This window comes from Aethalodelphis obliquidens, unplaced genomic scaffold (assembly GCF_003676395.1).
Source record: "Aethalodelphis obliquidens isolate GAN/ISIS:26980383/991018 unplaced genomic scaffold, ASM367639v1 scaffold41, whole genome shotgun sequence".
Lineage (NCBI taxonomy): Eukaryota > Metazoa > Chordata > Mammalia > Artiodactyla > Delphinidae > Aethalodelphis > Aethalodelphis obliquidens.
Window position 1 is genome coordinate 16705734 of NW_020837985.1, and position 27319 is coordinate 16733052.

Here is a 27319-nt window from a genome sequence, read left to right on the forward strand (position 1 = left end):
CTTGGCCTTGCACCGCCCCCCAACCCCGTGCGTTTCAGCAGGAATCTGTTTATGCAACTTGAGCTTAATTCCCTATGAGCTCAGATTCTGCTAATCACGCTGTCCCCACCCAGTGTACATTCGGGCCCCACTGGCAAACCTGGGCAAGGGAGCACCAGCTGTCGCGTGAGCATCACCTCTACCCGAAGATGGCCCCCAAGCAGCAGGAGGGGCGGCGTGTGAGGAGGGTGGTCCTACTGCAGGCAGTGCCACCAGCAGCAGCCTGGGGCCCAGCAGAGGAGCCAGCTGAAGTCAGGGCCCGTCCTGGGGCACACATGGCACCCTCCCTCTGGGTTCTCCAAAGTGCTCCCGCTGAGGCCCCTTCCCCTGGGAGCATATGAACCCCAACTCCACCTGGGCAGCAGCACACCCTTTCCTGGCTCCCTAGGGCCAGGGAGGGGGCCCAGACCTGGGTCTGAAGTGCAGACGGGATGCAGCAGGCCTCCGGGCCCACCCCTTGGCCCCCATCTCTCCATCTGCGAGTTGGGGGTCATTCTCACCAGCCGAGTGAGCCGGGTGCTGGGGACCTGAAGCAGCACCATGAGGCGGGAAGCTGAGGAGGCCCGCCAGAAAGCGCACAACCCCTAATTAAAACTTAAGTTCACAGAGATCGATCTTGGAGCGAAGGACTCCTGCCAAGGGTCCTCGGCAGCCCGGCTCACGCTGGCCGTGCCGACAGGCTCCAGCTGCCCTCTCACGGGGCACGTGGGCATCCTCTGGGGGAGGAGCCAGACCTCCAGGCTCTCCCGGACCTTGGGACTGCAGATCTACCCGCCTTGGCCTCAGGGCATCTGCATGTCCAGCGGGCACCTGCCCTGTCCCCTGGGCTCACACCAAGGCCAGGTGGAGGTGTGAGGAGGGGGCAGGGCTGGGTGGGGTCTCCTCCCCTCACTGCAGAGCGCTGTCAGCCTTGGGAGCCCGGGGCCCTCTGCAGGAGCTGTGGCTGCTGCCCGAAAGGCACAGCTTGGCCTGAGCCCCGATCTCCAAGGTTGAGAGCAGAGCCCAGGCTGGTGGTCACCACAGCTCACTTAGCCCGAGGCTGAGAGGCCCCCGACAGCCCCGGCCCCCAGCCCCACACCATCCCGAGCCCTCAGAGGTCTCCCCGCCCACAAACCAGCTGCCCTTTCATCTGCCAGCCCCGGGCGAGGCGCAGCGTCGGGGCCCCCCACTCCGCAGCCCCCATCTGTGCACCCAGGGTCGCCCCCCAGCGCGCCGGCTGCCCGTGGCACTCAGGCCCTCACCGTGGGGCGGCTGCTCAGGGACAGCCCCCAGCCTCCCGCACAGGCTGTGCATCGCCATCGTGTGACTGTGCTTGCCAGGAACAAAGACGCGCTCAGCCGCCCCTCCCATTACCAGGGGCACCCCCTCTCCCACCTGCCTCTCCCTCCGCCCAGGGCGCTGGCCCCCATCAAACGTGAGAGACGGTGGGGAGGAAGGGAGTCAGGCCCTTCAAGAGGTGAGGAAGCTCCCCACCGGTGGGCATGCGCTCCTGGCTGAGGCTGGACAGGGACAGACCACCGCCCCCAGAGGCAGCCACGCAGGCGACGCCGTGGGCCGTGGGATTCAAGCGGCACGTGGCAGCCCAAGGAAGAGGAGGCCCCGCCCAGGCAGGACCCAGCAGGGTGGAGGCCGGCAGGTCCTGGGGCCAGAAGGAACTGGAAGCTTCAGGGCAGAGCGTGTGCCGGACCCCTCAGGCGGCGCCCCCCGCCCAGGGCCTGCGTCCCACAGCTCTGCACACAGAGAAGCCTCAGTCTGGGGCTGTTGTTGGCCACCCCCCACCCCCAGGAGAAGTGGCCCCGTTAATCACTGCCTTCTGCGATTTGCTCTTACTGCTAAAACGCCCGTCTCAGGTGACATTTCTTTCTCGGGACAATGTTGATTATTCTTATGGATGAACACGACCAACCGATCCATCGCCTTTCCGACCCGAAAAGCCATGCCCCTGGGCTCTGGTGCAGTGGTGGGGCAACTGCGGGCCTCCGGGAGGAGCGGAGGCGCAGCAGGCCTCCTGCTCCGAGGCCCCGGCTCTGTGCTCACAGTCTGTGCTCACACCTGGGCCCGAGGACCCCGCGTGCCTGGGTGCAGGGCTGCAGCACGAGAACAGCCCTGGAGCCACAGCTACCTGGGGCACCCCAGGAGCCTGGGAGCCAAGCTGGGAGAAGCTGCACTCCCAGATGGTGCCCTGGGGCTGCCTGGGGGAGGTGGATGCACCCAAAGAACTCGGGGAGGGCTGGTGAGGGCTGGGGAGGGCCCCCAGCCCGTGGAAACCGGCCCGGCCTGCAGTCTCGCAGAGCCGCCTCTGCCCCTCCCTCTCCTGCTGGTCCCGCTGACTTTGGACCTGTGGCCTGGCAGATGCCGGGCAGGCGGGAACTGGAACAGTGGGCTGCCCCCCCCCCCACCGCCCCAAACACCTTGTAGCCTTTCATTGCCGTGGGTGTCACAGCACTCCAGTAAATTGTTACCCTAATGGAGAGGACAGCCTTTGGAAATGAACTGTATTGAGAAGAGGGGATAAAATTAATGAGATAATAGCAGGGCCAAGGACCCAGAGAACGCGCCTGCCCTCGCAGCAAGGGCCTGTAATTCCTTTTCTACAACAGGAGCCTCAGATCTAAAGGCTGCTCCCATCCGTCCGGCAGGCCCATGCCGCCAGGAAATTTCATTAAGGCTGGAAAATAGGAAAGGTATTAAGCGAGGATAATGAAGGCCGGGGAGGGAACCTGCCTTAAGATAGTCCTTTTTCTCGCCTTTGTGATGGGAGGCATGAACTTTCCCTTCAAATCCATTTCTAATCCATTTGAAATACTACAGCAAATTATCTTTCCTTCAGCCCGAAAGCGGCCAGCCAATTTACTCCGAATAGCAGTGACAATGCCCCAGGATTTATCACCATAACCTTGACTACTCTGGGGTGAGGGCTGGGCCTCCCCTCGGCCCCCTGGGGGCCACGAAGGACAGGTGGGGGGGAGATAACGTTTTAAATGAAAAGCGGCAGTAATGGGGAGAAAGACACACACGCCACAAAAGTAGGTTTAAAAAGAAAAGCGGCCGTGTGTCCGCTGCCTGGGGAGCAGCTAGAAACTTCTAGGCCCAAGGCCATCCAGGAACTCCAAGGGGCTCTGCCCTCTGAGGCCCCTCTCGCCTGCTGTACCCAGGAAGTGAGTAGAAAGTCCCAGGGAAAATGGACCCCGAGAGATGGGGCATCAGGGTCTGGGTAACACAGGAAAGCTCTCCCCAGGGAGCCAGGATGAGCGTGACAAAACCTCTGCTCGGCCTGCGGGGCGCACTGCCGGCATTGGCCGAGTGCCCAGCCTGCCAGGGCTCCCCCACTCCCCAACGGTTTCAAAGGCTGGCCCTGGACACCCAGGCTCCCTGCACGCTCCCTGGCCACTGCCCAAGCAGGTCTGTGCAGCCCCCAACACCATGCGCAGGGCGCCCCTGCTGCGGGTCCGCTTCTCGGGCTGCACGGCTGAGACGGGCCCACCCAGAGCATCCTGGGCTAAGCGGCCTGGCAGCCTGGGGCACAGGTGTGCGTGCACGGAGTGCCAGGCAGACCAGCACCTGAACGCCACGCACCTCACCTGCCCCAGCGCACCCAAGACCCTGAGCCGAGGACAGGCAGCCTGCCAGGCCACGTCACCTTAAGGCCCACAGAGTGGCTCCTCCTAACGGAGGGCATGGTCAGGTGCAGGGAGGCAAGGGGCAGGGAGCCGGCCTGGCCCTGGAGACCCTGGAAGCAGTCCCAGCCTCCAGGACACCCTGGGCAGGGCGAGCCTCACCCTGGAGCTGTGCCCGGGTGCCCAGGCCTCCTCGCCAGGTCCACTGGCCTTTAAACTGACACGGCCTCAGGCCGCCAGCACAGCCCCGCGGGCTCCTCCTCGGCTGTCACTGCTCAGGTGGGATGGCAGGACCACACTGGAGCTGAAGGGGCCCCGCTCCGGCGTACCCACTCCTGAGGGCTCCAGGCCTCTCAGCACCCAGTCCTAAGGCAGCCTGGCACAGGCCCCGTGGACCCAGAGAGGGTGGGACAGAGCCTGCTGGGGACAGGGCCAGGCCCAGGGAGCCCGCGCCTGGACAAGTTGCTGGCGGAACTGGCGGCTATGCTCCAGGAAGGCCCCTCAGACACAGAGCGCTTCGCTGGTACCTTCCTTCCAGTCCCCGCAGTCTGCTCCCCTCCTCCGCACGCCCCGCACGCCCCGGGATGGGGACGCAGCCCGGACCTCTGTCACTGGTACCGGGGAAGTGGCCCTCTCGCCCCAAGGCAGTCTGGGCCCTGCGCTCACTCACGGCTCCCTGGTGGGGTCCCCATCCCATCAGCTGGTTTGAAAGCTGCACGTCTGCTCGAGCTCCCCGCGCTCCACCTGCCCCCCTGCAGGCGGGTCTCTCGGGCCCTCAACGGCCACTGCGACCCCCCTTGAGCCAGGCCTGTGCACGTGCCATCCCTGTGCCCGTCACACAGGTCTACCTGGAGACCAGGTCAGACGTCAGGTCCCTGGGAAGCCTCCCCCAAACCCCGACGGCACAGGGCTGTGTCATACCTGGGAGCGGGCACCACGGGGCGGGGGCCGTGCCGGTGAGTGGGGGCTCCAGTGACCCGTGCTGGGTGAATGCACACCAGGAGGGAGGCTGGGGGGCCACCCGGGTCCCGCACACCGGGATGCCCTGAGGTGTGAGGGGAGACACACAGACGGGAGACCTCGGTGGGCGGGAGACAGGACACGTGGGGCACTTACACCAGGAGAGGCCCCTGGGCTCAGCTGGAGGGACTGAGGCCGGGGCTGGGCAGTGCAGGGCCAGGAGGCGGGCAGGCTGGCCGGGAGCAGAGAAAACAAGTGGGGAAGCATTTTTCAGGAAGTGGAGCGGCTTCCACGCAGCTCCAGGCAAGCGGGGAGTGCGCCGTCAGCAGAAGGGGCACCCGGGGAGGCGGCTGCGCGGCGAATCCCAAGTAGGTCAGGCTCAGCCGCTGCCGCCACCGTGACGGCTGCAAACTGCTTAAGCGGGCTTTCCACGGAAACGCTGACGGCCTGGCTCCCCGCCACAGGCTGCGCCCTCCCAGCTGAGGCCTCACTCGGGGTCCTGGCCGTCGTGCAGGGCATCCTGTCACGCAGGTGCTGACAGAACGTTCTGGGTTCTGGGGGCGAGGGACAGAGGCCCTCAGGGGCTAGGGTCCAGGAGGGGTGGCAGGGCAGGCTCCCGGGAGCCAGGGACTCAGCGGAAGGACAGACGGACGGACAGACGGTGCGGACCTCAGGATGACTGGGGCCACCTGGCTTCCTGGGACCCTCCTCCCGGCGTGTGACGTGCTCCTCCTGCGTGTGGCCCCGGCCACCCTGGGGCAGGGGTGAGGTGATGGCTCGGCTTCCCAGGACACACCTGCTCGCAGTGGATGCGGGGCTACGGGTCCGGGTGGGAGCTGAGGCCTGAGGGCCCTGGTGGGTCGCGACAAGGACAGGACAGCCCTGGAGAGAGCCTGCCGGCCCAGGGCACAGGCTGAGCACTTGAGGGTGGAACTGCGGGGGCGGGGGGTGCAGGCAGGGGGCTGGCTGCCACGGGCCCCCCTGACCCAGCAGGACACCTAGGCGTCGTCTCTGAGGGTGCCGCTCCTTCCCAGGGGGTCCCCGCTAATGAACAGAAATGATTCGGGGCGCCCCTGGCCAGCCGGCATCTGGTGGGCAACACTAACCGTGCTGCCCGCAGTACGAGCGCCGGGGCTGCATGGGGGGGGGCTGGGTTGTTTTATGTGCTCACATCTATTCAATTGGTATTTCGATCAATGCATGCATTACAAGCTTTCCTTTTAAGAGCCTAGTAAACAACAAAATAGAAAGTAAAATTCTCCATAAAATGACACTTTTAAAAATCCATTTCAGCTGAAGCTATTGGTGTTTTGTACGTTAGCGGCCAAAAACAGGTTATTATCGGGCCTTAATGGCCCCACTCCAGAGGGCAGAGTTCAGCTCGCTGGGCTGAGGGGCTGGGGGAGCCCAGGATCAGGCAGCCAAATAGCTGGTGTAGCCCAGGGCGGGACCTCGGTCCTCTGCACCCAAGGGTCGCCTTCCATGCTGGGCTGTCGCCCAGGGCTCCCCTGGCCCCTGACGGCTGGTGAGGGGCAGGGCGGGCCCTTCCTCTGCTCCCTCGGCCCCTCCCATGTCGCTCTCTCTTGCCCACCAACTCCTCCCGCCCCCCCACCCCGGCCCTCACCGGCTCACTGTGCCCGTGAACTCCAGCCCACCCATCCCAGCCCTCTCCCGCAGGGCTGCATCGGCGAGGCGCTCCACGTGGGCAACAGACAAGGGAAGGCGGCTCAGGCAGTAGAGCGCCAGCCCCAGGTTCTCTGGCTCCCTGAGGACACCCCTGAAGGAGCCCTGTGCCAGTCGCCTGGCTCGTCCGGTCTCCGGCCCTTGCACCCGAGGACGCCCCCAGGCAACATCCGCGATGCCCGGGTTTCAGGTCCAGCCCAGCCTCCACCACCCCTCCACGTCCCACCCCAGCCAAGACCTCAGACTCCGCCCACCAAGCCCCGAGGGCGCTTCCTCAAGCTCCCTCCTCAAAGCTGGGCCAGCGCGTCAGCCCCTGCTGCCCACACACCATCCTCAGAGCAACCCCTCCTCTGTGCCCTGGTGCCCACTGCTCTGACCCCCATCACCAGGGACGCGGGGACCAGCGCCCAGAGAGCCCAGAGAGCGCCCCCACGGAGCCCTGGTAGCGGATGGGCCGAGGCCCCAGTGAAAAGCCAGGCCACCTAACCTCTGGCAGCAGAGGGCTCGCGCTCCTTGGCCAGGCCTCCCATCACCTACCTGCTCGGCAGCCCATCTCGGGGCCTCTGCCCTCACACTGCCCCGCAGTCCTGCTGGCTGGCGCTCGGCGCGCTCCACCTTGCAGCCGGCCCTTCTCGGGACGCGGCTCGCAGCCTCTCACTCGCAGAGCGCCACGCGGCCTACTGCTCAGGGTTAGAGGGCCCTGGCCACCTGCACCCCTCCCCGTCTCTCCAGCTCCCCTCCAGCCCCAGAGCCAGGGCTGCCATCTGCTCGGCAGGCACCTCGCTGCATCCCCGCTGCACCTCTGGCTCTCACACCAGTCGCCCGTGTCCCTCTGGTGACCCCCTAGGACATTCACGCTTGCATGTACGTCACGAAGAGGCCCCAGCACCTGGACGTGGCTGAGCTGAGAGACGCTGGAGGGCAGCCCAAGCGGGAGCGTGTGACACAGTGGGAACACGACCAGACCCCTGAATGCTACAAGCCCCGGCCCTCAGGGACCCGCATGTCACCGCTACGTAAAGAGCCTCAGGAAGAGAGGAGTGGGGGGGGGCAGGTGCCCCTCCCGCACAGTCCCCAGTGGGACGGCTCCTCCGAGAGTCACACGTGAGCACAGCCTGGCTCCCCGGGAAAGGGGGTGGTGGCCGCGCAGACGCGGGATCCAAGCAACTCCAGGGAAAGGCCCACGAGCTCAATAGCAAAAGTTCCTGAGAGGCAGAGGGTGAGCAGGCAGCTAGCTGCAAGGTGAACACACGCCCGTCAAAGCCTCCAAGACACCAGCAAGACTGGCTGGGACCACAAAAAAAAGCAAAACAAAACACTAAAGGCGACACCTTGGCAGGTGTGCCCGCACAGGCAAAACCTACGCGACACCGTTTCTACAGCACCGAGACGAGGCAAGCCCTGCACAGAGGGCAGGATGAGAAGCTTGAGTGCAGGTGGGTGGGTTTGGAGGCTGGCTGGCTGCGGAAGGCTGAGAAACTGAGCCAGTGTTGCTACGGTTCACCTGAAGAATACGGAGGCCAGACACACAGTCTCTGGCTCTGCATTTTGGTGGGGGGAGGGGCTCGTCTCAGCAAACGTCTCTGTGAGGAGACAAAAAAACCTTGACCCCCCACCTCAGATGGCGAGTAAAAGTTAACTCACGAAGGATCGTAGGCTGAATATAAATGCTAAAATAGCCAAGCTTCTAGAAGAAAGCGTGACCTTGGGGTAGGCAACTATTTCTTCAACACGACACAAAGAGCACTACTCATAAAAGAAGACTGATAAATTAGACAGCACTGAAAGGCAAGCCCCACGCTGTGAGAAGATATCTGATAGAGAAATGTAGCCATAATATATAAAGAACACTAGCAAATCAATAAAAAAACAAACTAATACAAAAGTGGGCAAAAGACTCCATAGGGCACTTCACGAAGGTCTGCCAAAGTGGGAGAAGACGCTGGCACCGTGAGTCATCGGGACGTGAGATGCCACCCTAGCCCCCGTGACCGGAGCACCCTCACACTGTGGCACAAGTGCAGGCTAGGACAGCCGTGGGGGAGACCGGCCTTCCCTGCTACAGCCCAGCATCCATCCACCGCTGAGGCAGCAGTTCCATAGAGAGGAGGGCTCCTTGTCACTCGGCAACATGCCCAACAGGACAGAGAGCAGCAGAGCCTGGAAATAACCCAGACGTCCATCGAGAGCAAACGAGCACAGTGTGGCACACCCTGAGAGGAGTGCGGCACAGTGAGGGAAAAGAAGACGCCTCTGCTGCACACGGCACCACCTCAGCTGGCTCAGGCTGCCGTAAGGCACCACAGACGGGCGGCTAAGTTGGCCCACAGTTCTGGAGGCCGGAAGCCCCAGCTCAAGGCACCAGCAGGGCTGGTTCCTGGTGAGGCCTTTCCTCCTGGCCTGCAGGTGGCGTCTGAGTGCTCAGCTCTGGCGTCTCTTCCTCTGCTTATAAAGACACCAAACCTATCAGATTAGGGCCCCACCCTAAATGACCACATTTAACCTTAACCACCTCTGTAAAGGCCTCGTCTCCAAATATAGCCACACTGGGGTTCAGAGACTCAGCCTATGAATTTGGATGATTCAGTCCACAACAAACGGTGAGCAAAAGAAGTCACACACAAAACAGTACCTACTATATGAATCCACTGGTATGAAGTTCAAAAGTTTGGAGACAGAGCTAGTCTAGAGGCCAGAGGCCAGAGGAGTGGGACCTATGGGTGGCTGGCTGGGGACGTGACGGGAAGGAGCATGTGGGAGCTCCCGGGGCAGGAGACGGGCATACCCCGACCTGTGCGGTAGGCAAGCAAGATGAAAACCCACAGAACTGACCACTGAAAATACAAACCACCACAAATGTTTTGCAAAGGGAAATCAAAGAGAAAGATCTGTCCAGAAGGCCAAGTTCAGGAACAAGATTTGTACATGACAAAAGTGACATTTTTAAATACTGGAAAAAAAGTCTGAATGTCTAGTGGTCCAGAGACAACCAGGTAATAAGCGTTAAGCAAAATTAAATTTGACCTTTAGTCTTACACCATGTCCCCAATAAAGTCCAGGTAGGTTACAGTTTTAAATGCAAACCTTGAAAACACAGCACTAGAAGAAAATAACTGAACTCATGTAATCTTGGGATGAGGAAGGCTGTTCTAAGCAAATCAATATACTAAGTCTTAACAGACTGACAGTTTTAAGAACACAGAAAAGTAAAAAGTTTGTTAAAAATCCAAAAGGGTGCCCCCCACCCCGAATACTTAGAGAGTCTTGAAAACCTGTAAGAAACAGGCCAGAGACAAATGAACAGTACACATAAAGAATGCTGAACTTGACAAAGAGTATGAATAAAACTGAAATTAAAAGAGTTCCCTGGTGGTCTAGCAGTTAGGATTTCACGCTTTCGCTGCTGTGGCCGGGTTCAATCCCTGGTCGGGGAACTGAGATTCCCACAAGCCACGTGGTGTGGGGGAAAAAAAAAAACTGAAATGAAAACTGGACAGCATTCTCCTCCAGTAAATTGTCGAAAAGTTTCTGGCAGTGGCAGTTAACGCCAAGAAGGACACGACAAGATGCAAACCAGCACGGCAGGAGGTGCCCCCCTGGCTCTCCCTAAAGCCCAGAACCAGGGCGGCCCCTCCTGGGTGGACCGACCTCAGTGAGGTGGACAAAAGAGGCACAACTTCAACAGCCGGGTCAGGCTGTAGCCACCTACGCGGCAAGCCAAATGTTGCCTCGGGAACACATCCGGGCTGCAGACACCACGGGGCAGAGCCATCTGTGGGAGGGAGGAGGTGGCGGCAGTGCGGTCCCATCGGCGCTGGGTCTCACACGGCAGAGACCTTGCTAGCACCTGCTGGTGGAGGATGGTCCAGGTGGAAAGCGCTCAGCCAGGGCCCGGCCCCAAGGAGGCCCTAGGGGTGGGGTGGGGGGAGCCCTGGAGGGCAGAGCGGCCAAGCCCACCCTCCTTCCCAGGGCCAGACACCGGAGCCCAGCAAGGCGGGGTGGGACAGGTGGCCTGGCCACGCCCACACGCAAGCCCCGAGCTGGGCATACCCATCTGGGCCCCTACCGGGCAGGTGGGCAGGGCAGGGCGGACTGGGAGGGGCCTGGCGCACCCCCTCTGCCCTGCCCCACCCCCAGAGGATCCCCCTTGCCAAGGGGACAGAGCCTGGGCCATAATTCATGCTCCCCCGCCTATGCTTTATGGCCTTCTTAATTCGGCTCCTGCTACTATTAATGCAGTTAATGCTGAGATTATATCTATTTTCTGGCGTCAGACGGTGATTTATTCAAGCCATTTTTCCGGTGGAGGCTCCCACGCTGTTAACTCAAGCGCCTTGCCAATTCAGTGCTGACTTGGGAAGTGGACGCAATCTTAACAGACATCTAACCGCAAATTAAACCGGGGCTCCTTACTCTGGGGAGTGGGTGGGGCAGCCACAGAAACCTTGCTGACTTCGGAGAAAGTCCGAGGAAAAGAAACCGGCTCTGCGCCCGCCTGCTGCTCTGGCTCCAGGAGATGGGAGTGCGGGCCCAGAGCCAGGCTCAGCCGGAGCTGGGCTCAGGGTCCTGCCTGGCCGCGGTGACTGCCCCGCAGAAGGGGTGGCCGGGGCAAGGGCAGCCGTCAGCGGGCCTGCCCCAACTCACAGAGGTCTTTGCAACCGCAGCCCCTCCCACTTGGGACAAATGTTTAAAAGGAGACACCCCACGATTCCTCCACTGTCCACCAGTTCGCACGTGCAGTGGCTGGAGAGGCCCTCTGACAGCCTTAGCAGGGTGCCAGGGGGGAGAAGATGTGACGTGGACGCCCCAGCAGTGGGTGGACGACAGTCTGGCTCAGCAACCCCAGTCCTGGTTGGAGCCCTCAATGGCCAGGGGTGGAAGAGGGGCGAACCGAAGGCCCACCTCTGAGGACCCACATGGCGACATGCTGGGGGTGGGGGGGGGCTAAGTGCCGAGCCATGGCAGGGGGAGGACATGCCCACCCAACCCCCCAAGGGCCCAGCAGCTACTTGGGTGCCCCTGTGCCCTTTGGGAGCCCCCTGCCCAGAGAAGCTGAGGGTGACCCGGAGCAGGGCTGATGCCACAGGGTGGGGCATGGGGAGGAGGTGGTGGCCAGGCTGCCTGAGGCCCACCAGGGGCCTGAGCGGGCACCTGCTTGTGGGAGCCCTTTGGGCACGGTCCCCAGCAAGGGGAGCCCCCCGGACCCCACAGCCAACGCAGGGAGCCCATTTCCCTGAGCTACCCAGACCCCTAGAACAACGCCTCCCCCCAACCCATCTCCAGAGGCCCTGGCTCGGCCCCGAGGGGAATCGTGCCGTGGGGTAAGCTCAGGCAGGAGGCTGGACGTACGCAAAGAGTTAAATACGGTATTGATTATTTGAACGATGCTTTACTACCGCCTCTAAGCCAGGATAAAAGTGGCATTTCAAACGGCGTTTGACTGTGGAAGGCACCCAGGAAGCACTGGTGGACAAGGACGCTTTCTGTCTCCCCGTCGGGGGCAGTACTTTCAGCTGCCCCTGCTCCTCATCCCCCGGGACACCGACACAGACACACGAGGGCCCACAGTGCAAGGTGTGGCCAGGGCCTGGGCGCCCCCGAGGGCCACCTCCCACAGGGCCCCACGGGGAGGGACCTCACGGGACCTGCCCAGCTTCTTTCCAACAGTCCCGCTGCCTTCGGAACAAAGCTTCCCCCGGGGCGAACGGCAGGGATGCTCTCTCTAGGTTTATCCTGAAACACCCAACCTGGCCTGTCCCACTCTTCCTCTGTGAGTCGCTGTACTGTCATCAAGCGCACGGGGAGGCCACACCGTGGCCTGTGCTCTGGCCGTGGCAGTGGCAGTGTCGCACGGGGCCCTGCAGGGTGCTGTCCCGTCAGCGCTGGCCCACAAGGAGCCAGGCCCGGGCGAGGCTCCTGCCTGCCTGACCCTTTTCCACGCCGGTCTGGAGGCTGCTGGGCAGGGCTTGGCCACACAAGCCAGCTCCCGTAGGGCAAAGAAGCCCCCTGCACGTCTCATGATCAAGACGCAGTGCGCTACGGCAGGCGAAGCAGGCCCGGCCACAGGCAGCAGAGATGGAGGGTGGCCTGGGAGAGCCCTTCCCCGAGGGGCAGCTGCAGCGAGGCGCGGAGGCTGGGGGGTGGCGCTGGGCCACGGGGTGGCGCCGGGCGCGGGCGTTCTAGAGTAAGAGCGCTTCACAGCCTGCCACCGCCGGGGCCCCGGCCACTCGGCACGCCCGCCCTCCTCACCTCCCTGTCCCCGGCACCACGCGCACGCCTGAGGCGCCAGGGAGCGGCGTCCCACACTGCAAGAGGAAGGGCACGGGGTAGTGGGAGCAGGACAGAAGGGAGACACGCGCACGTCCGTCCATGGAGAGAAAGACACCAATGTGTGGAGGCAGCGACAAAAAAGCAGGGCCAAGGGATGAAGCAAGAGGGCTGAAGGCTCGAGGGCCCACGAGTCACACACAGACGAGGCACCAGCAGGGCTGGGGCTGGCCAGACGACAGAGGCCGTCCCAGGAGGGACCTGCGGCAGAGCGCCCTGGCTTGCTCAGCGGGCCGCTGTGCCCTGCACCCCGGCCTTGGCCCCAGCCCTGTGCGGCAGCTCCTGCCTACCAGCATGGCCCTCAGGGACACTGACCCAGGGGTGCACCCTGGGCCAGCGAGCTCCGGGCCAGCTCACCACGGGCCCGGAGAGGGAGGGACCATGGCCACGGAACAGCAGCTCCTGGCCTGAGACAGAGCAAACGGGGGCTCCAGTGTAGGCCGCCAGCCTCCGCTCCCACGCCGCCTGCAGATGGAACACAGGTGCCACCTGTCAATGTGGTCTCGCCACAAACACTCCGGCTACAGTGCCTGTGACCCTGGGCCCACGCCAGTGGTCCCCATGGCCAGGGAAGAAGTGGTGGCACAGAGCTGCGTTGGGGGGCAACTGTCACGGGGGGCTGTGTGGCCACTGGGGAGGACGGGCCAGAGGCTCGGACTGATGGGGAAGAGGCACGTGAGCCCCACCCGGCCCCACCCCACACCAAGTACCCGCACACCCCATGTCAATGCCCCCGCAGTGCCAGCACAGACAGCCGAGGAGGAGCATGGCTCTGCCTCGCCCCTGCCTGGGAGCACACGGGCCGCGTGGCACTGGGGTGGCCCGGCCGAGCAAAGTCTCCCCTCGCTCAGGGCTCCAGACCCTTAGTGCTGACTCCCTGCAGCGCTGGCCATGTTCCCCCGACATCACGGGTCCGTCCTAGAGCTGCCCACACGGGGCAGGACGGGGACTGAGAGAACAAACAGACCCTGGACCCAGAGGGACAGGCTGGCCTGGTGCTCGGCTCCTAAGGGCAGGGGGTTCCACGTGCCAGCCCACACCGGTGGCAGTGCTTGACAGAGAGCACAGAAGAGAAGGAAGGCAGCAGGGCCACCTCGGCCTGTGCACCAGCTGGGCCTTGGCATCCAGGGCCCTCTCCTCAGGGTCCTGCATCCCAGGCCAGGCCCTGTCAGCGAGGGGCTGAGCTCTAACGTGGCCAAGAAAGGCCCCACTTCTGGACCAGGTTCCGGAGGGAGAGCGGGTAGTCCTCAACGTCCCAGCCTCAGTGCCGACAGGGGACAGCTGTGCCCTGGCAAGGCTGGTCTCCTCCCTCACCTCCCCGAAACCATCAAGGGGGTGAGGGGTCAAGGCCCCACATCGTCGCCCGAGCCCCAGGCCCTCCCCAAACCCACCGGGGAGCGCAGGCAGGCATTCAGGCCTCAGGGCTGCTGACGGCTGCAAGGCCTGCTAGACTCAGGCAGAGAGGGAAATAAATAAGCAAGACGCGCTTTGAACGGACTTCCAAATTCAGAGTTGCACCCTTGCTGTCAGGCCCCTGCCAGCAGTTTCCGCGGCACCTCCCGTGCAGAAACGCACCTCAGCCCATTTATTAGAATGATGAGGGCAAAGGGACCTACAACTGCACTCCTTCCTTAATGAGCAGCCGAAGGGATTGGTAAGCATAATTTCAGAGGCCAGTAATATTTTATATAATCGCAGAGTGGTTTAAATTGAAAACCCCCAACTGAATCAATATTTACTGCATTGAAACGAAATGAATAGTAATAAGTCACTAAGCTCTCTGTCCCGTTTCATAAAATAAAAAATTACAAAAATGAGCCCAGGCGCAGGGAGGCCACCACATTAACTTTTACAGCACTTGGGGAGCCGTAACTGCCTGTTCTCATAAAATAAAATTCTAAAAAACCTGCCAGAGGAGACCTGCTTCAGCACCACGTGGGGAAGCAGGCGGGGGCGGGGGGCAGGAGGGGAGGGGGCAGGGTCACCCCAGGTCCCTCCCTGACCCCTACTGGCGCCCACCAATTCCCTTAAAGAGGTCCCACCCTAATCTCTCCAAAGCTCAGCACCAAGAGCTGGGTCACACCTCCCTGTCACCCTCAGGCCAAACTTCCTGCTCTGATTTCTTTTCTCATAATCCTTTTCCTTTTTTAATAAATAAATTTATTTTTGGCTCTGTTGGGTCTTCGTTGCTGTCCGTGGGCTTTTCTCTAGTTGCGACGAGTGAGGCGCTACTCTTCGTTGCGGTGCGTGGGCTTCTCATTGCGGTGGCTTCTCTTGTTCCGGAGCACGGGCTCCAGGCACGCGGGCTTCAGCAGTTGTGGCACGTGGGCTCAGCAGTTGTGACGCACGGGCTTAGTTGCTCTGCGGCATGTGGGATCTTCCTGGACCAGGGCTCGAACCCAGGTCCCCTGCATCGGCAGGCAGATTCTCAACCACTGCGCCCCCCTGAGGGAAGTCCTTCCTGGTCTGATTTCTTTACCTGTTTCTTCCAATCCCACCCTGAGGGATGCCCTTGGCTGCTCCTGGGGCACAGGCAAGGCTGTCCTCTGACCACTCCCAGGCCCGGGGCTGGTAAGGGGTGTCTGTGAGTGAGGGTGGAGGACAGGGTCCAGCACAGAGCAGCAGCCTGCGCTCCCCGTGGGCCTGGAGAGGTTGAGAAAGGCCAGGCTTCCCCTCTGGGGCTCCAGGTCCCCCAGGAGACCCAGGCCTGCAGGGTTCCCTTGGGGGCTGGGGAGGCGATGCTGGCAGAGAGCAGAGCCAGGTGAGAGCCTCCGGGGGGAAGGGTCCTTGACCTCACACTCTGAATGCGGGGCTGAGGATGGCGGCACAGCAGCCACGGGGCACAAGCCCCCCAGAGGGCCGAGAGCCCCCGTGGACCCACCACCAGACTCCTGGGCAGGAAACAAGGCGCTCATTCAAGCTGAGGCTGACTTGGCCAGGAAAGGCGCGGACACAGAGCCTTGAACAAGTGGACCACTCCCGCAGCTCAAGAACAGGAGACAAACCAGCAATTAAAAACGGGCAAAAGATGTGAGCACAAAAGAAGACACAAAAGAACACAAGAACAATCCCGCGCCTGAGCGGCCAACATGACTGGTAATCAGGGAAATGCAAATTAAACCACGACGAGATGCGATGGGAACTGGAACAGAAAGGGGGCGCTGCTCCGGGAGGGGACCCGGGTCTACACAAAGAGCCCTGCGAGAGCGGGGAGCCGCCCGCCCTCGAGAGCAGGGCAGTCAGTAATCGCTGGGGGTGGCTGCAGGCAGAAGTGCCGAGTGTGCACCTCCCCTGCGGCGTCTAGAACCAGCCAAAAGGACCACAGTGAAAGCGGCCAGAAGAGGGCTCCTCAGGGGAGTCACGAGGGCACAGGGGGAGGCGGCCTGAAGCAGCAGCAGCAGCAGCATGGAGACAGCTGTGCGCACAGGTGCGCGGACTCTGACCCAGGAAGGCCTGCAAGGAGGACGCACCCCGCTGCCCGGACCCGCTCGACATGCTCCCGTCACCCCTTGGCACTGTTGACGAGACCCTCGGCAGTGCGGCTGCGAGCGGCCAGGAGCCACTGTGCTGCCAGGAGCCAGGGTCCGCAGACGCGGCTGGTTCCGGGCTGGAAGAGGGCAAGTCCCAGGTGAGCCTGGAAGCTTCCACTGGGCAGGTGAGGGAGGCTTGGTGAGTGACGGTGTGCCACGTGGAAAGGAGACAGGGCCAGCCCAGAGGGGGCTTCCGTGGGCCAGCGCCATGGCCGACGAAGGGTCGAGTGAATCACATCAACAGATTATAGCCTGAAAAGTAAGAATCGGGAGTCCACACCATTATAAATAAATGAATATACGAGGCAACGGGAGATGAGGGACAGCAGTTCCTTACAGGAACCCGACCAACCGATATGCAAGGAACGAGGGGCTGGAAATCACTAAGGGTCTAGGAGGAGCGGGTGAGGCCCAGCAAGGAACAGGACACCCACACAGGCTCGACGCCACAATCACCTAGAGGGACCCACAGCGCTCCTGCCCAAACGGCGAAGCTGAGTCTCGTCACACCCGAGGAGACCTCTGCTGCCCTGGTCAAGGGCACCAAGGCTGCAATGTCCTCACAAATGGTCTGTGCAGAGAGTGGAAACAATACAGCAGATGCGGCAAGGTACAAATAACCGGTGGATTTAGGTGAAGAATACACAGCAGTTCCATGTACTACTTTTGCAACTTTTCTATAAGCTCAGAGGTATGTGAAATAAAGTTACCCCCAAAATTAAACGCAAGACACTGATTAGGAGGGACCAGGAGTGAGCCAGCAGCGCACGGCGACAGCCCCCGTCCCCGCCCTGCCCACTGGCCCAGGCCCGCCCTGGCTCCTCCATGCATCCCTCCCACACGACAGCCCCCGGCTCACAGCTCTCCTGGGGCTGAGGGGTGGTCAGCAGCAACAGGGCGCTGCCCCCAATGTGCTGACATAAAAGTGGCCCACTCAGGCCACAAGCCACAGAGCAGGGCTACAGCCCAGTGGCGACCATCTGCAGGGCAAGGCAGAGAGAGTGGTGGTCAGTGGGCAGCAGGGCCCTGGACCGCAGCTTCCAAGCAGGCAGGGGCCTGACACAGGACAGGCCCTCTACGGACACTTGGGGAGCGAGTGGACTGGCTCCTCTTCCGCAGGCCCAGGGGCAGCTGGGAGCCACTAGCCACCCGCCTGGGGACTCCGCCTGTTCTACTCCACCAGGCCTGAGCTGCAACACACAGGGACCAGGCAAAGAAAATGCTCAGGTGCCACCCAACTGAAAGCCACAACCTCAACAACCCCAAGCTCCAGCCCGGATGGAAGGCCCTTCTCCCGGAGGGGACAGCCCCGTCAGGGCAGAGACCAGGCTCCACAGAATGTGTTGGGGGACCCCTCCTGTCCCACTCCTCCACTCTCACTGCCCCCAACCCCGGGCACAAGCCAGGTGGGGGCAGGCGGTGGGGAAACCCCGCCTCTGACACGAAACCAGGACAGTCCTGACTGCCTGCTGCCGACGGATCAGGCGGGGCCCGAAGCGGTCATCCGGGACCCTCAGCCCAGGGGGCGTCCCGGTGAGACCAGGGGAACGTTCTCCTCGCTTGAGACGGGCACTTTCTGCTGTAAAAGAACCAGTCCAGAGCTCTGCTACCCATTCGCCAAAACCCCTTCAGCCCCTTCACAGGCAGCCGGAGCGGCGCTCAGCCCGGCAGCCTCCTCGGCTGTCAGTACAAGCTGCCCACGGGCAGAGCTGTCGTGGGGCAGCTAGAGGCACAGGGCTGGATGGAGCCAGGCGCGGCATGCAGCTCCCCAGCCTCCACATCAGAGGCAGGCGAGCAACCCCAGGACCATGCAAGCCAGGTCAAGGTCAAGGTCGGCCACGGTGTGTGCCCAGGGCCTGCACACAGCAGTCACAGCCTGGGAAGAGGGGCCGCCAGGAGGAAGGGTCGCAGCCCCCACCGACATCTCCCCAGCCCCTGCGGGTCCAGCAGCAGGGCCCAGGTCCCACCTTCCACACCAGCCTCCGCTGCCCTCTGAGCAGACATCCCGGGCTCCTTCCCAGCCCCCTGGGAAAGGCCCTCACAATGTGGCCCACACGGACCTCACTGGCCCCAGCCCCAGAGGAGCCTTCTCTGGGCTCCTTGGTGGTCCGTCCACCCTGGGTGAGTCTCAGCGCTTCCCAGCACTCGCCACCCCGTGAAAGTATTCGCTTCATCCTCTGCTTGCTTCCTGACCCTCTGCCCACTGGGAGGCGAGTGCTGCGGGCAGAGAACTCGCCCGCACAGGACGGCTGCCCACAGGGATTTGCAGGGGAGCCCCGCTGCCCAGCACTGGGCACCCTACTAGCTCCGTCACAGGGTTGCGGCCTGGGCTGAGCTGGGAGGGGTCTCTGCACACCATCAGGCTAGGGCCTCGCCAGAGAGACAGCAGGACCCCGGACTCTGGCCATGGTGGAGGCGACTGGAAGGGAACACTGCTTTCCCAGAAGGGTTCTCCCCGGGGCCCTCTAACTGCCACACTCTTCAGGGCAGGGCAGAAGGCTGTGGGGACCCCAGTTCCACTGGTCTGCACAGGACACTCCCTTCTCTGACTGAAGGCTGTATTCCCCCCTTCAATTCCTATGTTGAAGCCCTAAACCCAGTGTGATGCTGTTTGGAGGTGGGGCCTTTGGGAGGTGATGAAGGTGAGATGAGGTCGTCAGGGTGGGGCCCTGTGATGGGATTAGTGTCCTCATTAAGACCCCCGAGCCTTCTGCTCTCCCTCCACACATGAGGACACAGCGAGCAGGTGGCTGTCTGCAACCTGGAGGAGAAATGGGCCCGGCCAGCACCCTGACCTCAGACGTGCAGCCTCCAGACTGTGAGGAACACACACCTGTGGTATAAGCCGCCCCGTGTGAGGCGTTTCGTTATGGCAGCCCGAGCTGCCCAACACCCCGATAACCAGAGGTGAGAAGGAGGCCGAGCAGGGCCAAGGCTGGCCTCCTGCTCTCCAGGGAGTTGGCAAGGGTAGGCGTGAAGGGAGGACGTGGAGCCGAGGCCACCCCACAGGGACACTGCCCATCCTCGCCCCGAATTCCTCTTTAATAATGACTCGTGGGCTTCCCTGGTGGCGCAGTGGTTGAGGGTCCGCCTGCCGATGCAGGGTTCATGCCCCGGTCCGGGAAGATCCCACATGCCGCGGAGCGGCTGGGCCCGTGAGCCATGGCTGCTGAGTCTGCGTGTCCGGAGCCTGTGCTCCGCAACGGGAGAGGTCACAGCAGTGAGAGGCCCGCGTACCAGAAAAAAAAAAAAAAAAGAAAAATCGCAGCCCAAACCTCGTCAAACTGCCCAGAGATTACTTAAGATTTACGGCACAGACACAAAAATAAAATAAAATAAGGCAGCCCAGCGAGCGGCAGCCCCTGTGACAGCACCATTTGTAGTCGGGATGGAGCAGCCGCCAGACTCATCTGCTTAAGCACAGGGGCTTCTGTTTATTCTGCACTTTCATGTCAAATGAATTTGGAAAGAAAAAAAGTGACAGACAGTTTAGGGATAAAAGTCGCATTTCAGCTTCAGTTCAGATTAATGAACTTGTTGGAAGCTGGCGAGGACACAGGCAAATCCACAAATCTTAGAACAAAAAAAATTAACTCCTCGCTTAGTGTGTGCCTCAGCCCCGGGGTGTGCTCGTGGGCCCCCCTGCTGCCCAGGTCCTGGGAGCCAGCTCTGGGCAGCGGCGCTGTGCAGTCCTCGAGCCCCAGCCACGCCTCCTGGGGCCCTGGACCCGGCCTGCCCGGGCCAGCTTCCACTCCCCCTGCACGCAGGCAGCCCCAAAGCCGGAGCCGTGGTGCCGAGGATTCTGCCCCACTCAGGCCACAGTCCTTCCCAGGAGGGGCAGCCACCCCCCACCCTGTGGGCCTCCTGCTCCGGCCTCCACACGCTCCCCTGGCCAGGGCAGCGGCTGCCTCATCCAGCCCATGGCTCTCAATGGGATGGGCAGTGCCCACGGCGTCCAGGAGCTGCTGCCCGGCCGTTTCCCACCTTCCGTCTGCCCCAACGTGGACGAGGGCTGACCGGCCGACAGAACCGACGGGCTAACTGCCCTACTTCCAGCTGACTCTCCTCTCGGGTGTTTCTGGAGTCAGGGCCTCACCACAGAAGCACCAGAACCTCCTCCACCTCCAGACCAGACAGCTGGTGGGGGGAAGGGGACCCCAGGACTCCTGCTGTGAATGTGGGCTACCATGTGGCCCCTCAGCTCCCCACATATTAGGCCAAAACTGACATGGGGCTCAGAGTAGGTTTCTGTCTAAACCGGGAAACAGTGCAAAGCCGCCTTGCGAGGCAGACGTGCAGCCTGCCGCCCAGGACAGCAGTCAGTGGTGGCCACACTGCCATGGTGGCTCAAGTCATGGTGCGGAACACGGGCTTCCGGGAGGGGAGAGGCCAAGGACCCTGCAACCCTCTGCCTCTTCCCAGACACTAGGAGCCAGGCCTGGGGATGCCCACCTCCCGAGCCCCCCCAGAGCAGGGAGCGGGCAGGGAGCCGTGCCGCCCCTGACCCAGGGCCAGCAGGGTGGGGAGGAGAGGAGAACGCTGCAGCGTTCAAAGGCAACGTGCCTCTCCTGAGGCCGCCGGCTCTGCCCCAAGAGTTTGGAAGGCGAGGGGCCCCAACATGAGTGAGGGCCGTGCTGAGAGTGGAGGAGGGGCCTGGGCAGCGCCCTGTTGCATCCCTCTCGGGAGAGGGCTCGCAACAGCCCCGCCACCTCTTAAGTCTTTCTAAAGCCAGGCCCCTCGCGGTGCGGGACTGAGCGTGGCGTCGCACAGGGAGGGCAGGGATTTGCCAAGGCCATGGCCGTCAGGCGCGGGTCTGGGCTGAGCCCAGGGTCACACGCTGTGTGCCGCCTACCGGGGGCTCCCTGGGCTCCCCCAGGCTGGCAGCCCCCGCCACGCACACACAGCTTCCTCTCTGCAGAGACTCACAGTGAGGGGTCTGCAGGGGGGTGGGGTCCAGGGCCACCTCATGCTAACACTGGCACTCAGCTGCTGGGCCACCCGCCTCACCTCCCACCTGTGTCCACCAGCCCCCAACTCTGCCCACTGAGATTTCCAGAACTGCTGGGGCCTGCCTGCCAGCCTGCCCCTCGGAGGTGTCCTCTCTCCATGGGGGACACAGATCGGGAGGCCCAAGAAGAGCCTTTGGTTCCTGGGCTCAGCCCCGCTGCCTGGTGGAACCGCCCTGCTTTCTCATCACTGCAGCAGCCCGTAGCCCACACTGGCCTCAGTCCAGCCACGAGCCCCCCACCCCCCTTCTGCCAGGGAGAGCTGAGGAACCTGCAGCTTACAGGACAGAGGCCAAGGCCATGGCCAAGGCCAGGTGGCCCCAGAACCTCTCTGGGACCTGCTGACCATACACAGGCAGCCCCAGCTCTGATGGAGCTGAAGGAGGAGGGTGGGAGGGCATCAGACTGGCCTCCGGCCCTGGAGACAAGCCCTTCCTGCTGCCTCGACAAGCTGAGCCTGGCGTGTACGGCCGACGGCAGGCTGGGCAGCTGGAGGGTGGCAACTGCTGAGAAGGCAGCCTCGCCAGGGCACAGGTGGCCTTGAGCATAGGAAGCCCAGGCCACTGGCAGCCCAACCCACGCTTCCCAGGGCGTCCTGGCCGCTCGGCCCTGCTGCCCCGCAGACCACGTCCAGAGGCCAGGCCCTCAGGGTCCAGGGCTCTGGGTTCAAGGAGCCTCCCAGGTGCGTGGCAACGGGTCAGGCAGGCCTGCAGAGAGGCAGGCGGGCGGAGGGAGGCCTCACCGAGCACAGCCCACACATGCCCTCAGTGCACACGTGGCCATCCTGGCGTGGGCTCGGCCGCACCTCCATGCCCAGGGAGGGCACTGGGGCCTGGTACAGCTGGGAACCTGCCTCAGAGCGCCCAGACACCAAGCACAGGCCAGGGCCGCGGGGCCTGAGCCATCGGGCACTCGGCACGGCCCTTGGCGGGGCTACACACAGCCATCTAGGGGCACGCCCTCCCCATAAGGCCCGGTACCACCTTCGCTGGGAGCTTGAGGCAAGCAGTGGCCGGGCGGGGCTGGCAGCTGGGCTGGGCCTGTCCTGATGGCCCATCCTATCCACCTGACCCGAGTGCGGACCTCACACACCTGTCCATGAGGCAGCCCCCACCTGTCTCCAGAACTGAGGGGAAGGCACACCCCCCGCCCTGCTGCTGACCGGGCTGTTCTCGGCCTGATGGGCTCGACACTCCGGCTGAAAGTAGGAGGCGGCTGCTGCCTCGGGGGCGCCCCCAGCCACCGCCCTCCTCAGGGGCCCTCGACCCCTGAGCCTGGCACCTATTTCTGCTCAGTGGCCACATCAGGGCCTGGCACACTCAACACTGGGCCAGCTGGACCCACACCTGGGCTTCCGTGGCACTCAGAGGCCAGGAAGGAGAGGCCCGCTGGTGCCTCCCTGACGAAGGTCACCCCCGGTCCCCAGCCAGGCCCCCTGGGAGAGGCGGGGCCAGGCCAGGGCTGCCAACGCGGGCAGGAAGGCCGACTGCAGGAGGGGGAGAGAGGAGCAAGAATCAATAAACCTGAACCTCATTCGCGAAGATCTGGGGCTCTTATTAAGTAAATTAATTTAAGTTAATTTAGCTCGATCATGACTCCCAATCACAATGATTTAGTGAGGGGGAAATTGCATTAGGAAAGGCCATGCTCACCAGATAGGAGAATGGAAGAAAATTAGACCCACTTAGCACCGTGAATTAATATGGAAATAGAAGGTGTAAATTTAACCTTATCAAGAGAGTGAAAATTATCTTCATAAATTTGTAGAAATAGCCCCCAAGATGCTTATAAATCTATTTAAAACAAAAATACTACAAAAAGTGCAGTAAAATTAATTTAAAATATACTTCCAGCTACTGCCTCCAGAAAAGTCGGTAGCAGGGCCAAGTTTCGTGTGGCCTGGTGGGAAGGGAGGAGGGCAGTGGCCACCGCTGACCTCTGGGCACACCTACCATGGGCCAGTAGGCCAGCACCTCCTCTCCCATGTCCAGAGAGTGAGGGGCCCGTGGGGGGCTGGCAGGATGGCCCCTGCCCAGGACTATAGCTGCTCTGCCCCGTGGCCCAGCCCTTTGGGGCACAAAGGCCCCCTGGCCCCAAGGCCTGAGGCCATGTGCTCTGGAGTGCCCAGCACAGCCAGCTGGAAGCCCACACTGGGCCAAGGGGCTCCCACACCGCTCCCCAGAAGGACAGAGGGAGGGGACCTGCCACTGCCTGATTCCAACCCACCCAGGCTGTCACCCCTTCCCCTGCCTCATTGAAGGAAGGAGCCGCACCCCAACCTCTGCAGCCCTCCTGCTTCTGGGCCCAGGGGACCCAGAAAAGAAGAGGGAGCCGACCGCACCACACATGCCCTCCAGCAGAAGCAGCCTGGAGCGAGGCCACAGCGCTCAGCGTGCAGGCCAGACCCTGGTGTGGGCGGCCGGAGAGGCACACAGCCTCACCCCCCACCCCGTAACAACCAATACATCGATAGTGAGATGGCCCAGCCTCTCTCACCAGAAGCTTCTCCCTGAGGGACACCCAGGTGGCGCGGCTGCTCCCAGACCACCACCACCACCCCCCCGCCCCAAGCTGGCAGCTGGCTGCTAGCGGACGGGGAGCGAGCGTTTCTGCGTGAGCGCACGGCACACACAGGCCGGCCACACATCTCGTGCAGAAATTGCTAGACAGAAAAATTAGCCCATTCCCCAGCCAACAACTGTAGACCAAGCACTTCCGGGGGTGTGCTCGGTCCTCAGGCCCCGCCCTGCACTTTGAAGCCCAGCAGCCACAGGCCTCCTACCTGGACAGGGAGAGCCGCAGTGCCCGCCAGGAGGGCGGGGCCAGGGGCCCGGGGGCGGGGCTGAGAGGTGAGGCCTGGGTCTTCTTGACAATGCGGTAGCGAGTCTTGATCACTTTGCTGGTGGGAGGGGTCCGCTGGCCGTGCAGGCTGGAGGCTGCAGGGAAACCCAGACACGGGTGGTCAGTGGAGGTCGGTGGGGCCTCCCATCACCCCCTGATCCAACCCCCCGCCCACTCCCAGAGAGCTCAGCAGCCCCGGGCTGCCGGAGCCGGAGGCGGCCAGCGCGGCCTCCAGGAGAGCAAGCGGGGCGGGTGCGGCCAGCTGCAGCAGCTGGCGTGGCAGGCCGGTGCTCCCCGTGGGCAGCGAGGAGGGGCCCACGGTCGGGTCCGCGAGGCTGCGGGCGTGAAGCGCTCACCGCCCTCTCTGGGAACCCTCACCGGGTGTCCATGTAGATTTATGTACTTAATCACTTCTGTTTTCAGAACATTTTGCAGGGTGATGTACACCACAGCTTTATTTCTTGCTGAATGTTTCATGCAATTAACAGGGATCTGTTTTGCCCCAGTTCCCTTCCACTTGATAGCCAGCAATTTCCCCATAGCTATGAGGAACGCATCTAATTGCCCGGCTTTCATAATATACAGCTCTAACTGCCCAGATAATTAAAGCTAACGCAGCACGGGAACACGGGCGCTGCTGCCTCTCGTGACCGACCCAGCACCCCAGCCCCTCAGGCCAGGCTGCTCGGACCCTGGTTCCCAAAGGCGCCTCCTTGTGGCCCCACCTAACCTGCCTGCACGGAGCCCAGGGCCCTGCTTGGAAGGGGGGCCCCTACCAGCCACCCCAGCAGCAGACAGCTTCTGGGCAGCACAGCCAGGCAGGGGGTGAGGGGCGTGGGGGGAGGGTGAATGGGAAGGGGCAGAGACAAGGAGGCCAGGAAAACACACACGTGCTCTCACCACCAGAGCTTCGGCACAAGGACAGGCCTATGATCCCTGGGCAAGAATTAGCTGACCCTCAGCTGAAGGCCGCCTGGGGTCCAGGGTGGCCCAGGAGAGGGAGCACAGCAGGGGCACGGTGGCACCAGACACGCAGGTTCCCACACTCCTGGCTGCTCAGGGCCAGCCACCCCGCTCTCTGACAGCACAAACCGGTGCTCCACGACCTGAACCTGCTCCCCTGGGCCCCAAGGACATATCCTCCCAGCACCTGCAAACTCCACGAGAAGCGGTGACTGCTCAGTGAACAGTGACAGTAACACTGGGTAGAAGTCACCTTCCAGAGCCCTAAACACAACAGACCACCAGCCCACAGCCAGGCCCTCCCCCAGTCAGCAATCAGCACCTTGGCCCAGATGCCTTCTCTCCAAGGCTCACCCAGCCTGATGGGCGGTGGGGTGCGGGGCCTGCCTGGGAGCAGGCAGGACAAGTCCGCCCCACGGGAGCTACCGCACCTGCACGGCCATCAGGACAGCACTATGCCTCCTTGTCCAGATGCTGGAAGAGCCCCTCCCTCAGGTGTCCCCAAACCCATCCCTGGGGCACTGCAGCCTCTAACAGGGCTCCCGTGCACCCACATGAGAAAGCCAGGACACAGCACAGGCTCAGAGCCCCCCCGAGAGCCCCCAGACCACAGGAGCAGCATGTGCAGGCTCCACGCACCCAGCCGGGGTCGGGGTGGACATGGGGCTGCGAGGTCCAGGGAGTGCTGAGAGCGGAGGACGCCTCTGCCCCCGGGACTGGAGGCAGGGGCCCACAGCGGTTGCCCGCCAGGGGTCCACAGAAGTTCGCGCCAGGCCAGGCCAGCACCCCACAGTCTCCATCTCCGTCTCCGTCTCTCTCTCTCCTTCAAGGGTGGCAGCTCAGGGGGCAGTCAGGGAGAAAGAGGGAAGCTCGGCAGAAGCCCCGGGCATCACCCGGGATGCCTGATCCTGCTGAGTGAGCCAAGCGAGGGACTCTAGCTCCAGGCAGCCCCCACACATTTGGGATGCACGGGAGAGCCTAGCACACAGGGGGCATCGGTAAATAAATGTTTGTTGAATTGAATTTTCAAGGTCTTACAAGCAAGAAGAGACCAATGAAAATGGCTAACAGCTTGTCCCAGCTAAGCACTCAGGAGCGCAGGAATCCCTCTAAGTCACTGCCAAGCCCCACGCTGACACCACGGCCCCAAACCCACTCCCTGCTCCCACAGCCTCTGCACCTGGACAGCCCACCTGCCTATCCCCTCCGCCGCCGCTGGGGCCACCCGCCCTCGGCCCCCTTCTGAGGGGGGGAGCTCCCACACCAGCCACCACCTGCCAGTCTGGGCTGCAACACGCACCCTAGAGCCCCAGGGCCCTGGCTGTGCAGCTCGGGGGCACCAGTGTGCAGGGTGGGAAGGAGGGCTGGGCTGTGCTGGGGCAGGGCCCCTCCTCAACAACTTTGTTTTCATCCTGAGCGCCGGGAGCCCCAGGCCTGGCCAGCTTCACCCCCCCTCGCCCAGAGGCACAACATCGGCTTCTCCCATCCCCCTCCCTGTTCCACCAGATGCCACCTCCTCCAGGAAGCCCCCAGCCCCCAATGCCCAAGGGACTGGACTCTGCATTCCGCAAAGTTCCTCTTGGGACATACCACCTCTGGGCCTGGCCCTCATTCCTGCTATTAACGGGCATCAGTATTTATAACATTCCTTTGCAATGCAGCCCCACTGTGAAATTTAACTTTTCACTAACTTACTGCATTTTACTTATTAGTACCTGATAACCACTTCTAAGAAAATACAAAGTAATAAAGTAGGCCCCCCTCTTAAAAGGCTAAGTGTCACCTCCCAGACTTCGGCCCCCGTCAGACCCCAGCCCCTGCGATCCCGAGTGGCAGAGGGGAGGGCACAGCAGCCCATGCCCCGCCCCCCAGAGTGGGGCTGTGACCCTCACAGCCTGGCCCCGCAGACCCTCCTGGTCTTCCCCATGAGCAGCCTGGCTGTGGGGGTGGAAGCACTCAGGACAGCGGCCCTGCAGAGAACAGGCCAGGGTGCCCACGCTGAGGGCACAGAGAGCTCAGCAGGGCGGACAGATGGCTGGTGTCGCCCCCCACCCTACGGCTGATAGGAGTGAGAGCTCCTCAGACCACGCATGGCACACAGGGACTGGAACCTCGAACCCAGTGCAAAGGCAGAGCGGCAGGCATGGGCGAGCTCCCCGTGGGCAGGGCACCCGGCCTCCCCCTGGCCCTGTGGTGCTGGAGGGTTACCCCGGCAGCAGCCCCGGCAGGCAGCAGTCTCTCCCCTTCCTCCTGCAGGCTGAGGGTTTGTGTAAATAATCATGTTATTTAGATAGGATGTTGGTTTAATTCCCTTCATTACAGACTCCCAGGGCTGTAATTTTTTTCTCCGCAT

The 27319-nt window shown here is 62.5% G+C and overlaps 1 protein-coding gene across 2 annotated transcripts in view; it reads right to left on the reverse strand.

The window, feature by feature from the left end:
* The window catches only part of ZC3H3 (zinc finger CCCH-type containing 3), an 82725-nt gene that overhangs the window by 29170 nt on the left and 26236 nt on the right, over positions 1 to 27319 (reverse strand). For both annotated transcript variants that reach the window (XM_027132153.1, XM_027132152.1), the window contains exon 4: positions 23945 to 24098. In XM_027132153.1, coding sequence (XP_026987954.1) covers positions 23945 to 24098 — 154 coding nt within the window. The remainder of the gene's footprint in view (positions 1 to 23944; positions 24099 to 27319) is intronic.